Here is a 15,156-nt window from a genome sequence, read left to right on the forward strand (position 1 = left end):
ACTATCGCATATGGGACTTGCATTGAAACAGCATATTGGGAAGCCAGAATGTTCCCAGACAGGAGATTTATATGATGCAGGCGGTGACTCTATCAGCGACTTGTCTCTTTCGCTTGCCATGCTGAACTGCAACACACTGACACGTTAGGAACTGGGATATCAGCAATAGATTTACATACTAACAGTTGATTGGACAGCTACTCTCATGTGAAACACATATCCATCAACAGATACATACGTTAGCGAAACTCTCTCTGTTTTATGCGTTATTATAGATGCTTCGTTAGATTAACCGTGGGTGGAGAACGGTACGGTTCTGTTTTTTTTTTTTTTTCGTTTTTTTTTTCGCAAACCGTTACACGCCTAATAGCATGTACAAATAAACAGCACTAACAGTGGGCACTGTTAATTGAATTCCTCCTTCTGTCTTTTAGTGTTTTTATGTCTACGTGTGTGTTGTTTTTTTGTGTGTTTTGTTTCTGAGGGGATGAACGTGCCCCTACGCTTGGTTGGATGACAAATTTTCCCTGTGTGTAAAATGTGGGTTAAGACGACATTAGTAATGTTGGTCCACACACGAGTGTGTGCATGTTTGTGAGTGTGTGTCCGTATCATGGGTAAGAGACGCTGTAAGTAAGCTGACACTGATGACGCAGGGCTCTCGCCTACAGTGTTTCTCAGCTCATTTTCAGATGGTAATTCGCCCCTTCCAAAGCAAACTCACAGAGTGTAAGGAAACGATTATATGCATGGCCGGCCATCCGTCAACATGCCCTGGGTTCTTTTCTCAGCAACCAACTTTGTCCAAGCCTTTTAAGAATTTAAAAATATTCCCAGAGACAAACAAGAGAAGAAACAGAGTATTTGATATGAAATATCTCGCAGGTGGGCTCCCGTTGGTCCCTTGTTTATGTGATGCATATTTCTTTCATTCTTTTGTTCTTTTTCTGGCAAAACAAACAACAAAAAGTAGTAAAATTTTTATAATTCTGAAAATATGGCTCTAGTGTCATACCATATTCACAAACAGATGCTGTTGAAAACAAAACAAAGATTGAAAGATGTCAAGAATACTGATATGAAACGTACTGTATAGTCGCGAGAGGACAGCCCAGAAAGGTTAGCATAAGGAAACTCCCTTTAAAGTAAATAAAGTACAGGGTTAACCCGCAGTCACCATCCCCATTTAGTGGAGAAAGTTGGAGAAAAATAAACAAGGTAAAAGTAACCTCAGAATGAAAACATCTATTGTAATATCTCATTGAATGTAGCATAATCCAAAGAAATCTCTCTTTTAAAGGCTTCTATTCCCTCGCAGTGTCCTTTGGATCAACTTCATCAGGCCTCACTTATTAATTGGCTTTCTGCGTATAGCCGTAATTCAATCTCGATTGACCCTAGTGAGCAGGAGCCCAGCTGAGAGAGGCCATACCACATCATCAATCACCGAAATCCACAACGCTGGTGGCCCCTATTAAAGGCCAGTCTTTGTATTAAAACACAACAGGCCAACTGGGCATGTTTGCATAAAGTCACATGACAATCAGGTGTCCTTTCAAGAGTTTCAGCCCTACGGAGCCGCCACATCACAAAGACACTCCTGGAAAGACTAGAATGTAATGCTGCTCTGATTTCCATTGTTCTCCGCTCTGGCAGAAGAGTGAATTTGGTTTCCATAGCACTTAACTGGCATCAGATGTTTGCAGAAAGTCCCACGCACCCTATTGGAGTGGTAAGATTGATGGCCAGCACTGTATTGATCCCAATGCTGTGATCTAAAACAATGACTGTTTCCCCTAAGATGGGGACCACAGTGCTATCAAGCTCATCGAAGGGAAAATCCATCACAGGAATCTCTCGCTAGACTCTCGTTGTCAGGCGGACCAGGTTTTCATTAGCCCATTTAACTCAGCACAGATAACTGAAGCTACTTTTCAAAGTTGGTGGGGAAAAGAGGGTATTTGGCTGCTTTTTAAAAAGCAGTTCAAAGGCATGGATGTGACTCTCTGTAAGGCGGCCTGCCGCCAATGACTGACTGGCGGAGCGATTCTGTTACTGAAGCAGATGGCAGGATATCCTGCTGTAGAGATTGTCTCAGAACGGTTCAAAGGGAACAGCGCAGTGGAAATTATGCGCCTTGGTCCCATATCGAAGTAATAAAGTCGCATCAAAGACGCCGATTACCTTGTTACATAAAACAGTGCCACGGCTTCATAGTTGTGTGGGTTACATTATTTAATTGAAGCGAGCGGGTGTGTCTTTGTAGAAATGTGTGTAGAACACTGAGTTGTGGACTTCACTCAGTGATTTCATCCCTGGACAGCTGAGGAAACCATTCCAATGTATTGGAAAATTTGCTGCTGGTCCAGCGCAAGTATGTTTTGTAAATACGCATAACTAATAAAAGCTGCTTTTGTGATATAGCTGCTGATGTTGAACTTCTGCTAATTCTGCTTGTCATACTTGCTGAAGTCCCCGTGGAGGCCTTGATTATCACTATACTCCCTCAGAGTCGGTAGCCACCAGCGGTCAGAAACTCATCACTTGGCACCCGAGCTCCAAATCCTCATGCGCCTTGCTACTCATCCTGTAGCACTCTCTTTTTTGATTGCTCTTAAGCCTTAATGTGGGCAGGATGGGGTGATGAGGAGATGGGCTTTCTTAATCAAATCGCTGAGCGTTTAATCTTGTCGGTGAAACATCTGGCGGGCACCTTTTCTCATTTGTTTCTTTGACATCGGATTCCACCACCTCGTGCTTGGAGGACATTTTCAAAAGGGATCTCTATCCTTGTGGCACGAAGACTCTTCAGTATGTGCCCTGTGAAAATAATCCAATGGTAAAGCCCAAAGGTATGGCATGCGTCTGATCTCCAGATCACGTGTGCCAGGAACGAACCACAATTGAGTCCATATGGTGCTTTCAAGTGCTAGGAGCGAACCATGATAAATAGGAATGAATCAAGGATAAAGCCCCTGGCTTCAGAGATTTGTCCCAAGCAGCTGGCTTGTGGCCATAGGTTTTACCATGATGCAATCAGGACATGCAGGTATTTATAAAAACACAAGTAAAAATATGCCTACTTTGATTGTTTGCTCTTGACGAGAGTAAATCAAGTGCATTACCATGAATTTTCTAGTCTCAAAAGACCTTAGACTAGGGCTGGGCAATATATGGCAAAAAGAAATATATATATATATATATTTTTTTTCAGAACGATTGACCCATTGTTTTATGTTTAACTAGTCAACTTAAAATGTAACTACAATATGATTCAAGTAGCATTCTCTTTATTAACCATCTGGTTAAAAAAACTTCCAAGTGCACCACACCTGATGTGATCAACATGGTGTATATGTAAAACAAATGATTTATTTGTTAAATATGCATTTAATATGAAGGAAAATGTTGTACAAACTTATCTTAAATCCTATATACTCATAAATAATTTAAAATAAGAAAAATACTTAGCCAAAAAGTAATAGCAATAAATAACAACATCTTCAGTCTGTCACCATCATGCAAACATGCAATATCAAACATACAGATACAGTAGTAGTTCTTTACAGGTTTTTTTACTATTTTTCCTATTGTTTTTATGTTTGGCGGATGTATTTGGCTGTTACACTCGTGTCTCGTGTCTTTTGAAATGGCATTCTAAAAATGTGGCCGTCAAGTTAAAAAAAAGTTCAACTTGCGTTTAATAACTTTGCTAAGTGTAGATCGGTGCACACTTCTAACGGCTAATATTGCCCATAACACATTGCGCTGTGGGCGAGGATTCGATTAGAACTACAAATACGAATAAAAAGTGTCAAAAAACTACAAACATGACGGATATGCGAGACCGACGGTTAAGTTTCTTTTACTGTCTATGCGGTTAAGCAGAGCGGTTAAGATAAAGGGGCTTGAATGTTTAATAATGAGTATAACCCGACAAAAAGATATTTATTAAATGTTATCCACATTATATTTCATCTGCAACAGCATTGTGAACTTTTATAACGATGCATTTGGTCATTCACTTTTAAATGCATCATTATGCAAAGATGAGGAGAGTTCTCTGCATGAAAGACCCATGACTGGCAGATAAATGTGCGACTACATTTCTCTCCGAAACGGTAGGAAATTAAATTTAATTGAATGTTGAGGATTTTATCTGTGACAAGATGATTGACAGTTTAAACAGTTACAGGTTGTGTAACTAGACCCTTTTACTGTTTGTACACAATGATGACGTAGCAACGTATGCGCGCGCATTTTGGAAGTGGTGTTGTTCCCCATAGGTTCTAACGTGTTAGCAACTCCGAAAGTGATATAACTACAGCTTCGCGAGCGGATTAAGCAACACAGACAGATAAAGTTATTTTAAAAAGTTTACTTTATCAAATGGTATCCGGCTTTCAGATCCGTGTAGTCGAGTGGATAGAAGACGTTAGCAGATGGCCAAATACAGTGGCCAGATATATATACATAAACCAGGGCTCTCAAGTTTTAAAGACAGGCAAGAATGACAAATATCCAACAACATGACATGATTTTTAAAGGGCACCTATTATGCAAAATTCACTTTTACATGGTGTTTGACCATAAATGTGTGTTGGCAGTGTGTGAGCAAAACCACCCTAGAATGAGAAAAATCCACCAAGTGGTTTTTTTACAATCTCAATAATTCATAAGCACTGTCTCAGAACGCCCTGTTCTAAGATTGCTCTCACTGTGACGTAGAATTGCGCTAAGCCCCACCCACGTGGTTTGATTGACAATCTGGTTTTGGCATAGACCCCGCCGTCCGTGATCTGTCAACCATCCTCCATTGTTTCAAGGACAGCCGGTAATGTCTCCTAAGAAACATAAGTGTTATGTTATGGGATGTAATAATGAACATAGTAGTTTTCACTCACTTCCGACATCAGATCCCGTCAGACATTCCTTCACAGAAATCAAAAAGATAATGGTGGTTGAATGCAATACGGCTTACAGACTGGACAGAGATGATCATAAATAATGCTCGTGTTTGCAGTGCACACTTCATATAATGTAAAATAATCGATGAATATGTAATGGTGTGTTGGTTTTATCTAGTACAAATCAGAAAGATTCTGTTTTATAGGTGAAAAGTCGCCAACTTTCAACGCACTCACTACACACTCAAAATTATGTACTTTTTCTTTACAAAAACAGTACATACTTTTAGGACGTAGTATAAGTAGACGAATTGGGACGTAGCAAGAGGCTAGCTAGACCCTCCTCCCCCTCCCCCTCCTCCTTCCCCTCCCCTCCGTGTTTCCTGAAACAGTCATGAACGCGCATTTAAAATCATTCTTGTCGGTTATTGGCTGGAGCATGTTTACTATGTTTTGTGGTCCAGGCTGTACCAGTTTGTTTTTATTGCCATTTTCGGAGCTTGTGGCGACTACAGAGACCGTGTTTTTTTTATAGTGTGTTCAGGGGACAGGCAGCTAGCGGATAGTGAGGAGATGTTTGCTGTATGTGACAAAAAATGTGATGCGTGACATCACTTAGAGCACCTTTAAAGTCTGGAACACACCAAGCCGACGCTGACGAACTAGTGGCGACAAAAGCAGACTGTGGGGTTGGCTCATGTTAGCAGCATCTGGGTCCAAAGTTGCCCTGACACACCAAACCGACGCTCAACAGCCAACTCAAAAAGCAGACGAGGACTAACTTCAGCCGACGGTGCGGAACACACTGAGAACTTAGTCAGTCGACGAACAAAAACTGCCTGGCGACGGCCGACCATCGGCTTGGTGTGTTCCAGGCTAGCGATAGTCAACGTTCATAGAGCGTCAAACGAGAGCGGTTAATCAGGTGCGCCATCATGTGGTCGGATCATTTTCTTCTCTTAAGGGTTATCATTGCTGTATTGTCAACATGTCTAATTGTAACGTTTGCTAACATTTTTACCCAAAATCGTGATTTCTCGGTTTAAAAATAATAAAATCGAGGCAAACATAAAATTCAAATTAATCGGAAAAATCGCCCAGCCCTACCTCAGACCATTTTAGAAACCCAATCAAATTGAATAATAATAATAATTATTATCATTATTATTATGTAAAGATGGAGTTTGCTGCATTTACTGTGAACCGAGAAGCTCTCAGATGCTGAATACACCTGATCACAAGCTATTCTCATGCTCTGCTTCGCTTCGCTTTAAAACACACAGCGCATCAGACTATACAGTAATTTAATTATTTTGCAGCACTACACTATATCATGATATTCGTGCATCCCCATTTATTTCTTTTAATTTTATATTTGATATAATTAATTATTAGCTTTTCAACTCATCAACCCCCTTGCAGTTCCCTCACAAACCCCTGTTTGAGGCTTACTAGTTTGAAGTGACTGTCATGTAGCCTACATTTTGCTATCAGCCTTGTGAAAAGAATGAAGTTAGATTAATTTGGTGACTTTTTTAATGCAGTGCCCAGCAACGGTTCACAAATGTCTTTTGGAGTTCAACTGTTGTCTTGAAAGACAAATACTTGACTTCTCTATTCAATACAGACATTATGTTTTCATCATGCTAACACCTGCTCAGCTTCTTAACACAAAAAAGAGAACATGTAAGTACAGACAGTGAAACATGGCATCATGGCTCATGTTCCATGTGTAATTGAAACAGAACTGGGCATTTTTGCCTATTCCACTGTCTCTATGGAAATACCACCTTTACACACATTGTTATTACTTTCTTATGATCATTTTAAACTAATTTCAATCTGCTATCTTCCATTAAGCAAACAAATATCTTTGTTTAGAATAAAACAATACATTGCCACTGTTAACATCTAACATCCTACTACAGGAAAAAATTGTTAGATGCGATGAACAGCTATGTGCTTGTGACTAAGATGTCGAGGTTTTGTTTGAAGTGATCAGGCTGTTATGTGTCTGTTTCACATGACAGATGTCATAGAATGAGCAGATTTTGACACAACTGCACAAGCCATGTCAGATTTGGTAAGCCAAATGCAGATTGCATAATATGGAAAGTCTGTCATTGCTAACGCATTCCATAACCTGATACGATCATATCCGTCATCTGCGTTAAATGAAAATGGGGCAAGGCTGTAGTGCCGCTGGAAACCTCTACTAGCCTTCTGTTTGGTTACCTCCTGTGACCTACTTTAGCTGTACTGCATGTCAGTCTTTGTCATTAAAATTTGGAGTCCTCGTCCCAACGCCCTCAGAGGTATGATATTTTTATTCTCAGTGTCACGTAGAGTAGACTAAAGTCCAGGATGTGTGCCACAGTTGGGACAGGAAGTTTGGCGTTTGACTATGAGGTCAGTTGGTAATAATGAATGTAGATGTTAATGTGCAGTAATGACCTTCTCTGTCCACATCTCAAAGGCTCTCTTCAGGTCTCCTGTGCCCATCATACCAGACCTCTGTCAAGCCACCCCACAGGGCACCCACACTGATGAGACTAATGCTGGCCACCGTGCTTTCAAAACGACACACTTGGCCGCATTAAACCTTTGCGTGATCGGTCGCTTTCGCTCAGTGGGCAGAGAGTGTTATAGGGATGTTTCAGGTTCATTGTAAGTTAAGCTGTAAGTTGAGTCTGTTACCACCAAAAATAATTTCAACTTCTCTATTTTTTTTTTTAGAAAAAATAAAACTTCACAGTTACAGCATCATAAATGGTGCTGATAGCATACCGTTTATAGCCACAAAGCTTAAATATTGTACACTGCCATTCAAAAGTTTGGGGTCTGTAAGGTTCACTAAGGAGGATGGAATTATTTGATAAGAAATGCAGTAAAAACAGTAATATTATAAAATAGTTTTACAATTTAAAATAACTGTTTTCTTTTTGAATATATTTTTATTCCTGTAATGCCATGCTGGATTTTTCAGCATCATTACTATCATTATCATTAATGATCATTCAGAAATCATGCTAATATGCTGATTTGATAATCAAGAAACATATCTTTTTATCATCAACAGTTGTGCTGCTTAATATTTTTTTGGAAATCTTTTGTAACATTTATAAATGTATTTAGTTTGGTATTAATCAACATTTTGCAGCAATTGAGTTTAAAGGGATAGTTCACCCAAAAATTGAAAATTCTGTCATTTATTACTCACCCTCATGTCGTTCCACACCCGTAAGACCTTTGTTAATCTTCACAAGACAAATTAAGATATTTTTTATAAAATCCGAGAGGTATATGACTCGTCCATAGACAGCAAATTAACCGACACTTTCAAGGTCCAGAAAGGTACTTGTGAAAAAAGTCGACTGCAGTGGTTCGACCTTAATGTTATGAAGTGATGAGAATACTTTTTGTGCGCACAAACAAAACAAAAAAAAAACTTTATTCAATAATATATTCTCTTCTGTGTCATTCTCATACATTGTTTACATCCAGCGCTTCCAAGTTCTGTGTCATAATGCTGACTCATTATTGGCATACGTTGTGCTGCTCATGTGATCAGCTTTGGCCAAAACTGAGCCGACATTTGGACGTAAACACGTCGTTGTCCGCATCGACGTGCATACAGACCACTAGTAGGCAGTGTCCGCGGTCATGTTGAGTATCAAGGCAAAAGCCGAAGAAGAAGCAGCTTGTCGTGTTGTCAGAGAAGCGGAAAATGGGTAACGGCGTTTGTTGCAGTCTGACTGTATGTGTCCCCTGAAACAGTGCGTTTTTCATTCCTATTGAAGTTGTAAACGCTCGCTCTTCTCCTATTGCGCCGCACCAGTTTTTTGACCTGAGGGAGGGGTTCTAGCAGACCAATCACAGCGTGTGCGGTCCGCGTAGAATTGACGCGTTGTTACATTTTTGAAGAGGTGCACGTCAGGCTACGTTGTAGGATACGCGTGGTACAAACAACCTACGCCGTAGCTACAGCATACACTCAACGCAGAAGTATAAATTAGCCTTAACATCGACTGACGTTTAACAATGTCTTTAGTACCTATATACCTCTCGGATTTCGTCAAAAATATCTTAATTTGTGTTCTGAAGATGAACGAAGGTCTTACGGGTGTGGAATGACATGAGGGTGAGTATAAAAAACTGAATTTTTATCTTTGGGTGAACTAACTCTTTAACTCAATGAACCCAGTTACTTTAAGCTGTCCTGAGCTACCCAGAAGAACTGCCGGAAAAAGTTTGCACGGCTCACACGTAGCTCTCACCGCTTCTAAGCCGTCACAACGGCCAACCTCAAGATCAATGGAATTTTTCATTAGGCTGGGAAAAAGAGACCGCTTGTGATTATTGCCAATAAAGGAAATTAGATGAAATGATTTTTGACTTTGATTTTCTTTCCTCCCTCTTTTCCCCAACCATCCTTTCACATTTAATCAAATGCAAGGTAAAAGTCATCTCTGAAATTGCGCCTGATTTATAAATAAGCTAATTGGTGGCATTCTCCCTCTCCTGTCAGTGGACAAGGCTGTGTTTTTATTGCCTAGTCAAAACCTCCTCATGTAATTTTCAAAATGGCCCTCGAAATGAAATTTTCCTCCCAGCAAGCAAGGCAGCTCCATCCCTCATACCTTGCCGCAACCACCTTCTTGTCATCTCTTTAGTGCAGCTTTATGTAGCCTGGCTCCCCTGTCCACATCTGTTAGTTAATTCATCCATTGCGAAACTCTTCCCTGGCACTTTTATCAATGGCTAATCTAATGGAGGTGAACTGTTGAGTGACTGCTCTCATTGATACTCTGTCTTTCTCAGGGACGTTTGGAGAATAATAACGGCACCGTTTCATATTTGGATAGCCATTGATCGCTGCTGAATGCATATTTACTGAGATGGATACAGGATTAGAGCATTGCGTCTGAAACGACAACTTCAAAAGAGTGAATAGCAAATGCTCTGTGGACAGTTATTTTGTGGCTTTAACAGCTTTCTCTGAAGGTTCTTCCATACACACCACAATTTACCTATCTGTATTTGACTAACGCTTCCCCAACTACGTAAATGAAAGTGCAGTCAAAATGCACAAACACTTGCACGCTTGTGTCCTGTACCCGGAAATGCTTTCAACACAGTTGGGAGGATAAAGAACCAATGAGAAAAGGGAAATAAAATGCTGTTTTCTCTTCTCGTATAATTATTTATGACTGGTACACAACTAACTTGGAAAAAGTGGGCGGTAGAAATACACCCAACATTGTGGTGAGTCGAGGCAACCATCTGTATGTAACTCGGGAGAGAAACTCTCTTTACACTCGACTGCCTTTACAGCCCCTTTTTGTTTTGAAGTCGATGAGTTCTCCAGCACTTGGAAGGATCCACATATATTATAAACATATTGTGGGAAGTCGTGCTAAATCGGTTAGTAGTTCGTCATGTTGTATTGCTTCCCTCTGCCACAGAAACTTTGGCTCACTGAAATATAAGTGCCACTTAGGACATCCTCTGTATTCAAGCCAATTTAATGAACTGTACTATTGCATTATCTTTATTTCATTTAGTATTTTTTTTTTACTTCTATATTTTATTTCATTTTTCCTTCCAAAATGTGCCTTGTTGCAGAATGGCAATGTTACATTTTTAAAAAGAAAGAAGATCTACTGTAACCGTAATGAAAGCTTGCATCAGCAGCCAAGTGTTTGCTGTTAGTGATCTGCTCATTAATCTTTGGAAAATTTTGTTGCGTCATGAATATCTTGAATGGCTTTTGTAAATGTTTTGACTTGTTTTGGACTTCAATCTGGACTAAAGACAGTGCCATATATCTGTCATTTCATAAAGCAGTACAAGGATGTTTTCGTTTTGGAATTTACCATTGCCTTCGGTTTTTGCTCCACTGCAAAAAATAATAGCGCATCAGTAAGCATGGGGGAATCTCGCTCTCAAGCAGCTAATTGGCTCACGTCCATCTTACAACCTACAATTAGGACTCGCAGTGCCATAGAGGCAGCGCATGGGCTGTGCAGTCGCAGAGAACCAAGAAAGTGCTTTCTGCATTTTATGGATTGCTTTTGGCAGAGAATTATGTGAAATGTGACTTGTTTTAACTTCTTTAACTTGTAATAATCATCGCGGTTGCAGAACACATCAGTCGGCTGTGTGCTCGACATATTTTAAGGCCGGGGAGAGAGAAGTGCCACATGAGGGCCCCTTTTTCTTTTTTAAAATGTGGTTTTAGTTACCTTCATTGTTTATTTTGCTCAAACATGTAATGTTCTGACTGGTGTAGCATATGAATTATTTGCTCCTTATGTTGTTTTTCATTATAGAAATCAGTGAAGGTTTGAGAAAAACATATTTGAATTAGGAATGTGTTTACAGTCATAGTGTGTTTTTAATCCGTTCTCTTTAAATGAATAATAATAATAAAAAGTTTTTCCAGTTTCTCTTATGTTGTTTTATAGGGCTTTTCCCCTTTCGTCCTCAGATTCCTCCCTGCACACAAACGTCTCAGGCATTCAGTGCGGTGTGATGATATCCACGTTCAGGCTGCTCAAAGCCACATTCAAACAACAGGTCCAAGGTAAAACACTATAGCACTGAAGCATTAAAATGGCTTAGACTGGTTATTTCTTGAACTAATGATCTTATAATAAACTTTAGCAGTTGTCCAGACCTCACGATAGACTCTGAGCCACCTGAGAAGATTGTCAATGTGGCAGGGGCGCAGCAATCCTTGAACCCCATGAGTGTGACACCCCATCAAGAGACGGTGGGGAATCAGCCAGTGTCCCGTCCTTATGATGATCAGAGAGAGAATCTTCGGCCACTCCACATAGTCTGGCCACATCGCTGGTAAGATGTTCATAAAACATTAGAAACATTTATTCATCAAGAGCTCATCTAACATGCATTTATTTATAGAAATTTGGATTTAACAAAATACTTTCAATATTTCACTTATTCTTTTCATTAACTTTTTAACATTAACTGACTGATTCTTCATTTACAATTATAATGAATTTCAATGCAGAGTATGTAAAGACATTTATTCATCTTTGGGCACTTTCAAACTTGTAGACTTGCTTGCAAAATACACACACACACACACACACATATATATATATATATACTTTAGTAAAACACAATGTGTTTGATAACATTATGTGGTTAGATGACATTTTAACTTTTTTAGAATAAAATGGATGACTATTTGTCTTTCTAAGGCTATCATATTTTTTAGTATACTTAAATACACAGAATGCATATACTATATTTCAGACTTTCGTGAGTTTGTTAAAAATGCATTTTCACACTATAAATATTAGAATAGTTTATGATTATTTCTCTTTTTATATATATAATCATAGAATTTAAAAAGTAATATTTATTTTGTGAACTTCTGTCTGAGGCAAGGGTACAACAATAAAATGTTAGGCATAAGGCATTAAAAAAGTAGATAAAATAAATAACCAAGGCATGGTAAAATTTGGGGCCCTATTTTAACGATCTAAACGCAAAGTGTAAAGCGCACGGCGCAGATGCACTCAGGGCGTGTCCAAATCCACTTTTGCTAATTTAACGACGGAAAAACGGTCCGTGCGCCGGGGCGCATTTTTGAAATGGGTTGTCCCTATTCTCTTAATGAGTAATGGGCGTAACGTTCAATAAACCAATCAGAGTGTCATCTCCCATTCCCTTTAAGAGCGAGATGCGCTCGCGCCATGGCGGATTGCTATTTACATGGCGGAATTTGTTGGCGGAAAAGCTGAACGCTCGTGCGCGAAGTTATATATATATATATATATATATATATATATATATTACGCAACATTATAAAATACACTGACTTATTAAACACACCGATTCAACTGAGGAGTTCAACGAGTGATGTTTTGCTGAAATTACCGGTTAAGTGGCCAGTCAGTCTTTCAGTCGTCTGCGTTGGATGCAGGCTTTCAAATAGCTCCGCGCGATCAGTCAGTTAATATATGTGTGTGTGTATTGGCACGATTGTTCAATTAATTAGCCAATTTCGTTCATCATTATAAGTAGTAATAGGCTGAATTGAAAATAGGTAGCCTAATTCTAATACACGCAATGACTATTCATCATTACATTTTTATATTTATGTAGCATACACAATATTCTTTTTCTCTGTAATCCTTTTGTTTTTAATATTTGGCATGTTTGTGTGATGCGCAAATGTGCGTAATAAGCAAAGTCAACGCGCACTGTGGACGCGCCCAGAGGCGCAGTTTCTACCAACGCGCTCTAACAAAAAAATATTGCGCCACTGACTTTAGACTTTAGACCAGGTTTGAGTTGGTCTATGGCGCAGTCTATTTTCAGCTCCTTAAAATAGCAATGCGCCGGCAATGCGCCTGAACACACCTCTTTTTTAGACCAGCACGCCCATGGGCGCACTAACTGGCGCAAATGCATTTACTAATTTAGGACGTGGCGCTGAACGGGAAAACGCGAACGGCGCCGGACGCAAACTAGCAAACACACTTGCGCTGCGCCTTGCGTCGCATTGCGCCGAGTGTATTATAGGGCCCAAAGAGTTTTATGTGGAGATGCACCGATTGATCGCCAGGGATCGGAATCTTCTTAGGGATTCCGAGCCGATCTTTTTTGTTAGCAGCGGCACAGGCAATAACGTCAAATGCGCATTCCCGCTCTCTTCTCTGTCACGGTGAAGTCAGTGACACACATCCGCGCGGGCGCCTCCTCTCTCTCACTCGCCTCATTCGCTCAGGTTAAATTGTGCTTACTGTGCATAATTTTAGTCATTCCCGCAGGTTTCGCGCTCACACCGAAAGCGCACGCTCCACTAATCTATATTAGTGAAGTGAATAAAAGCCATGGTCAGTCTCAAACAGAGATAGAAGTCAAACAGACTCACAGGTACCAAAATAAGCGCCTTCCTCCACTCAAACTGTAAAATACATACACAAGTATGTCAAAACCAGCGGCACAGGCAATCTTGGCGAGTACACAGATAAACACTGTCAGTTTTGAATCGTTAAATAGCTAAGAAACTGAATACATGTTCTGTTCCTTCTATTCTGGCAGCCAAAAACACAACAAGACGACATTTTAAAGTCAAAACCTCAAACTTTTAGCGCGCCTGCTATGAGTTCTTATTTATGTTTTGCCTCCAGCTAGAGCGGTGACGTTACAGTGACGTAGGAGATTTAGGGGTCTACAGAGTGCCCCAGGGATGACGCGTTTTTGTAGGCCAACCCGGAAGTTATCGGCGCAAGGGTTCCCTCAGTTGAAAGCCTATGCAATTTTCACATAGACTTTTGGAAAATCGCAGAAAATAAGCTCTGTGTTTAACAAAGGGTTATGACACTTACACGTTTTGTCTATCAAGATCATATTTACAAGTTAACACAACATTTATAGATTTTGAAGCCTAAATAAAGTTGTCAGATATAAAAAGCTAACAGTAGGCTATAAACGGACTACAGCACACCATGGTCGCGGATCAACGTCACCACCACCAAACTTCCTCAAACTGTATTTAGAAAACAACTTTATTTTAAAAACATTCTCGCTGATTATGATCTGCGCTGTTATTAATACTTATCCACTTTTTCATGAGAAATTCTGTCCAAATGTCCTGTTTTTCATGATGAGGTCTAAAGTCCCGGCCAAAGGAAGTAGTCCCTTTTAGCAATTTGTTAGCAACCGCCGATTTTAAGACACAGTAAAAGTTTAAAAAAACATAAGTGGGTTATAACTGGTTGTTTTTATCATAGATCAAAACGTGAAAGTATTTAGAGGCTTTGTTAACCATAGACCTTATTTCAGGCGATATAGCAAAAACCCATTCAAAAAACCCATATAGACTTTACGGCGTTGGAACCGGAAGTCCAAAAATGCTAACTCGCTTCCTGGTTTTGCCTACAAAAATGCGTCATCCCTGAGGCACTCAGCAGTCCAATATTCCTGCTGCTGTCTGTCATGTTAATCAAAGAACAAAAGACAAAGAAAATCAGTTTCAACTCTTGACTGAATACATTTTATAACTTTAATGGTAAGAATTGATTTGTATTAATATTTACAATAAAGACTACAGAAATTAAGGTAACCAATGTAAAATAATACTGAATGTGTCATTTTACATTTGATTACTTTAATTTCTGTAGTATTTCTTACCTGAATAGAAACCCAGTTAACCCAAAAAACTTTGTTTCATAGCTCTCTTTATTCTATTGCATTTATTTGAACTGTT

The 15,156-nt window shown here is 39.6% G+C and overlaps 1 protein-coding gene across 6 annotated transcripts in view; it reads left to right on the top strand.

Annotated features, from left to right (window-relative positions):
• The window catches only part of gtdc1 (glycosyltransferase-like domain containing 1), a 48,741-nt gene that overhangs the window by 12,813 nt on the left and 20,772 nt on the right, over positions 1 to 15,156 (top strand). For 5 of the 6 annotated variants that reach the window (XM_067409909.1, XM_067409913.1, XM_067409912.1 and 2 more), the window contains 2 exons: positions 11,398 to 11,493; positions 11,574 to 11,765. In XM_067409909.1, the coding sequence (XP_067266010.1) occupies positions 11,398 to 11,493; positions 11,574 to 11,765 (288 nt within the window). The remainder of the gene's footprint in view (positions 1 to 11,397; positions 11,494 to 11,573; positions 11,766 to 15,156) is intronic. The other variant, XM_067409910.1, reaches the window with a different exon arrangement.

This window comes from Chanodichthys erythropterus, chromosome 14 (genome assembly GCF_024489055.1).
Source record: "Chanodichthys erythropterus isolate Z2021 chromosome 14, ASM2448905v1, whole genome shotgun sequence".
NCBI lineage: Eukaryota > Metazoa > Chordata > Actinopteri > Cypriniformes > Xenocyprididae > Chanodichthys > Chanodichthys erythropterus.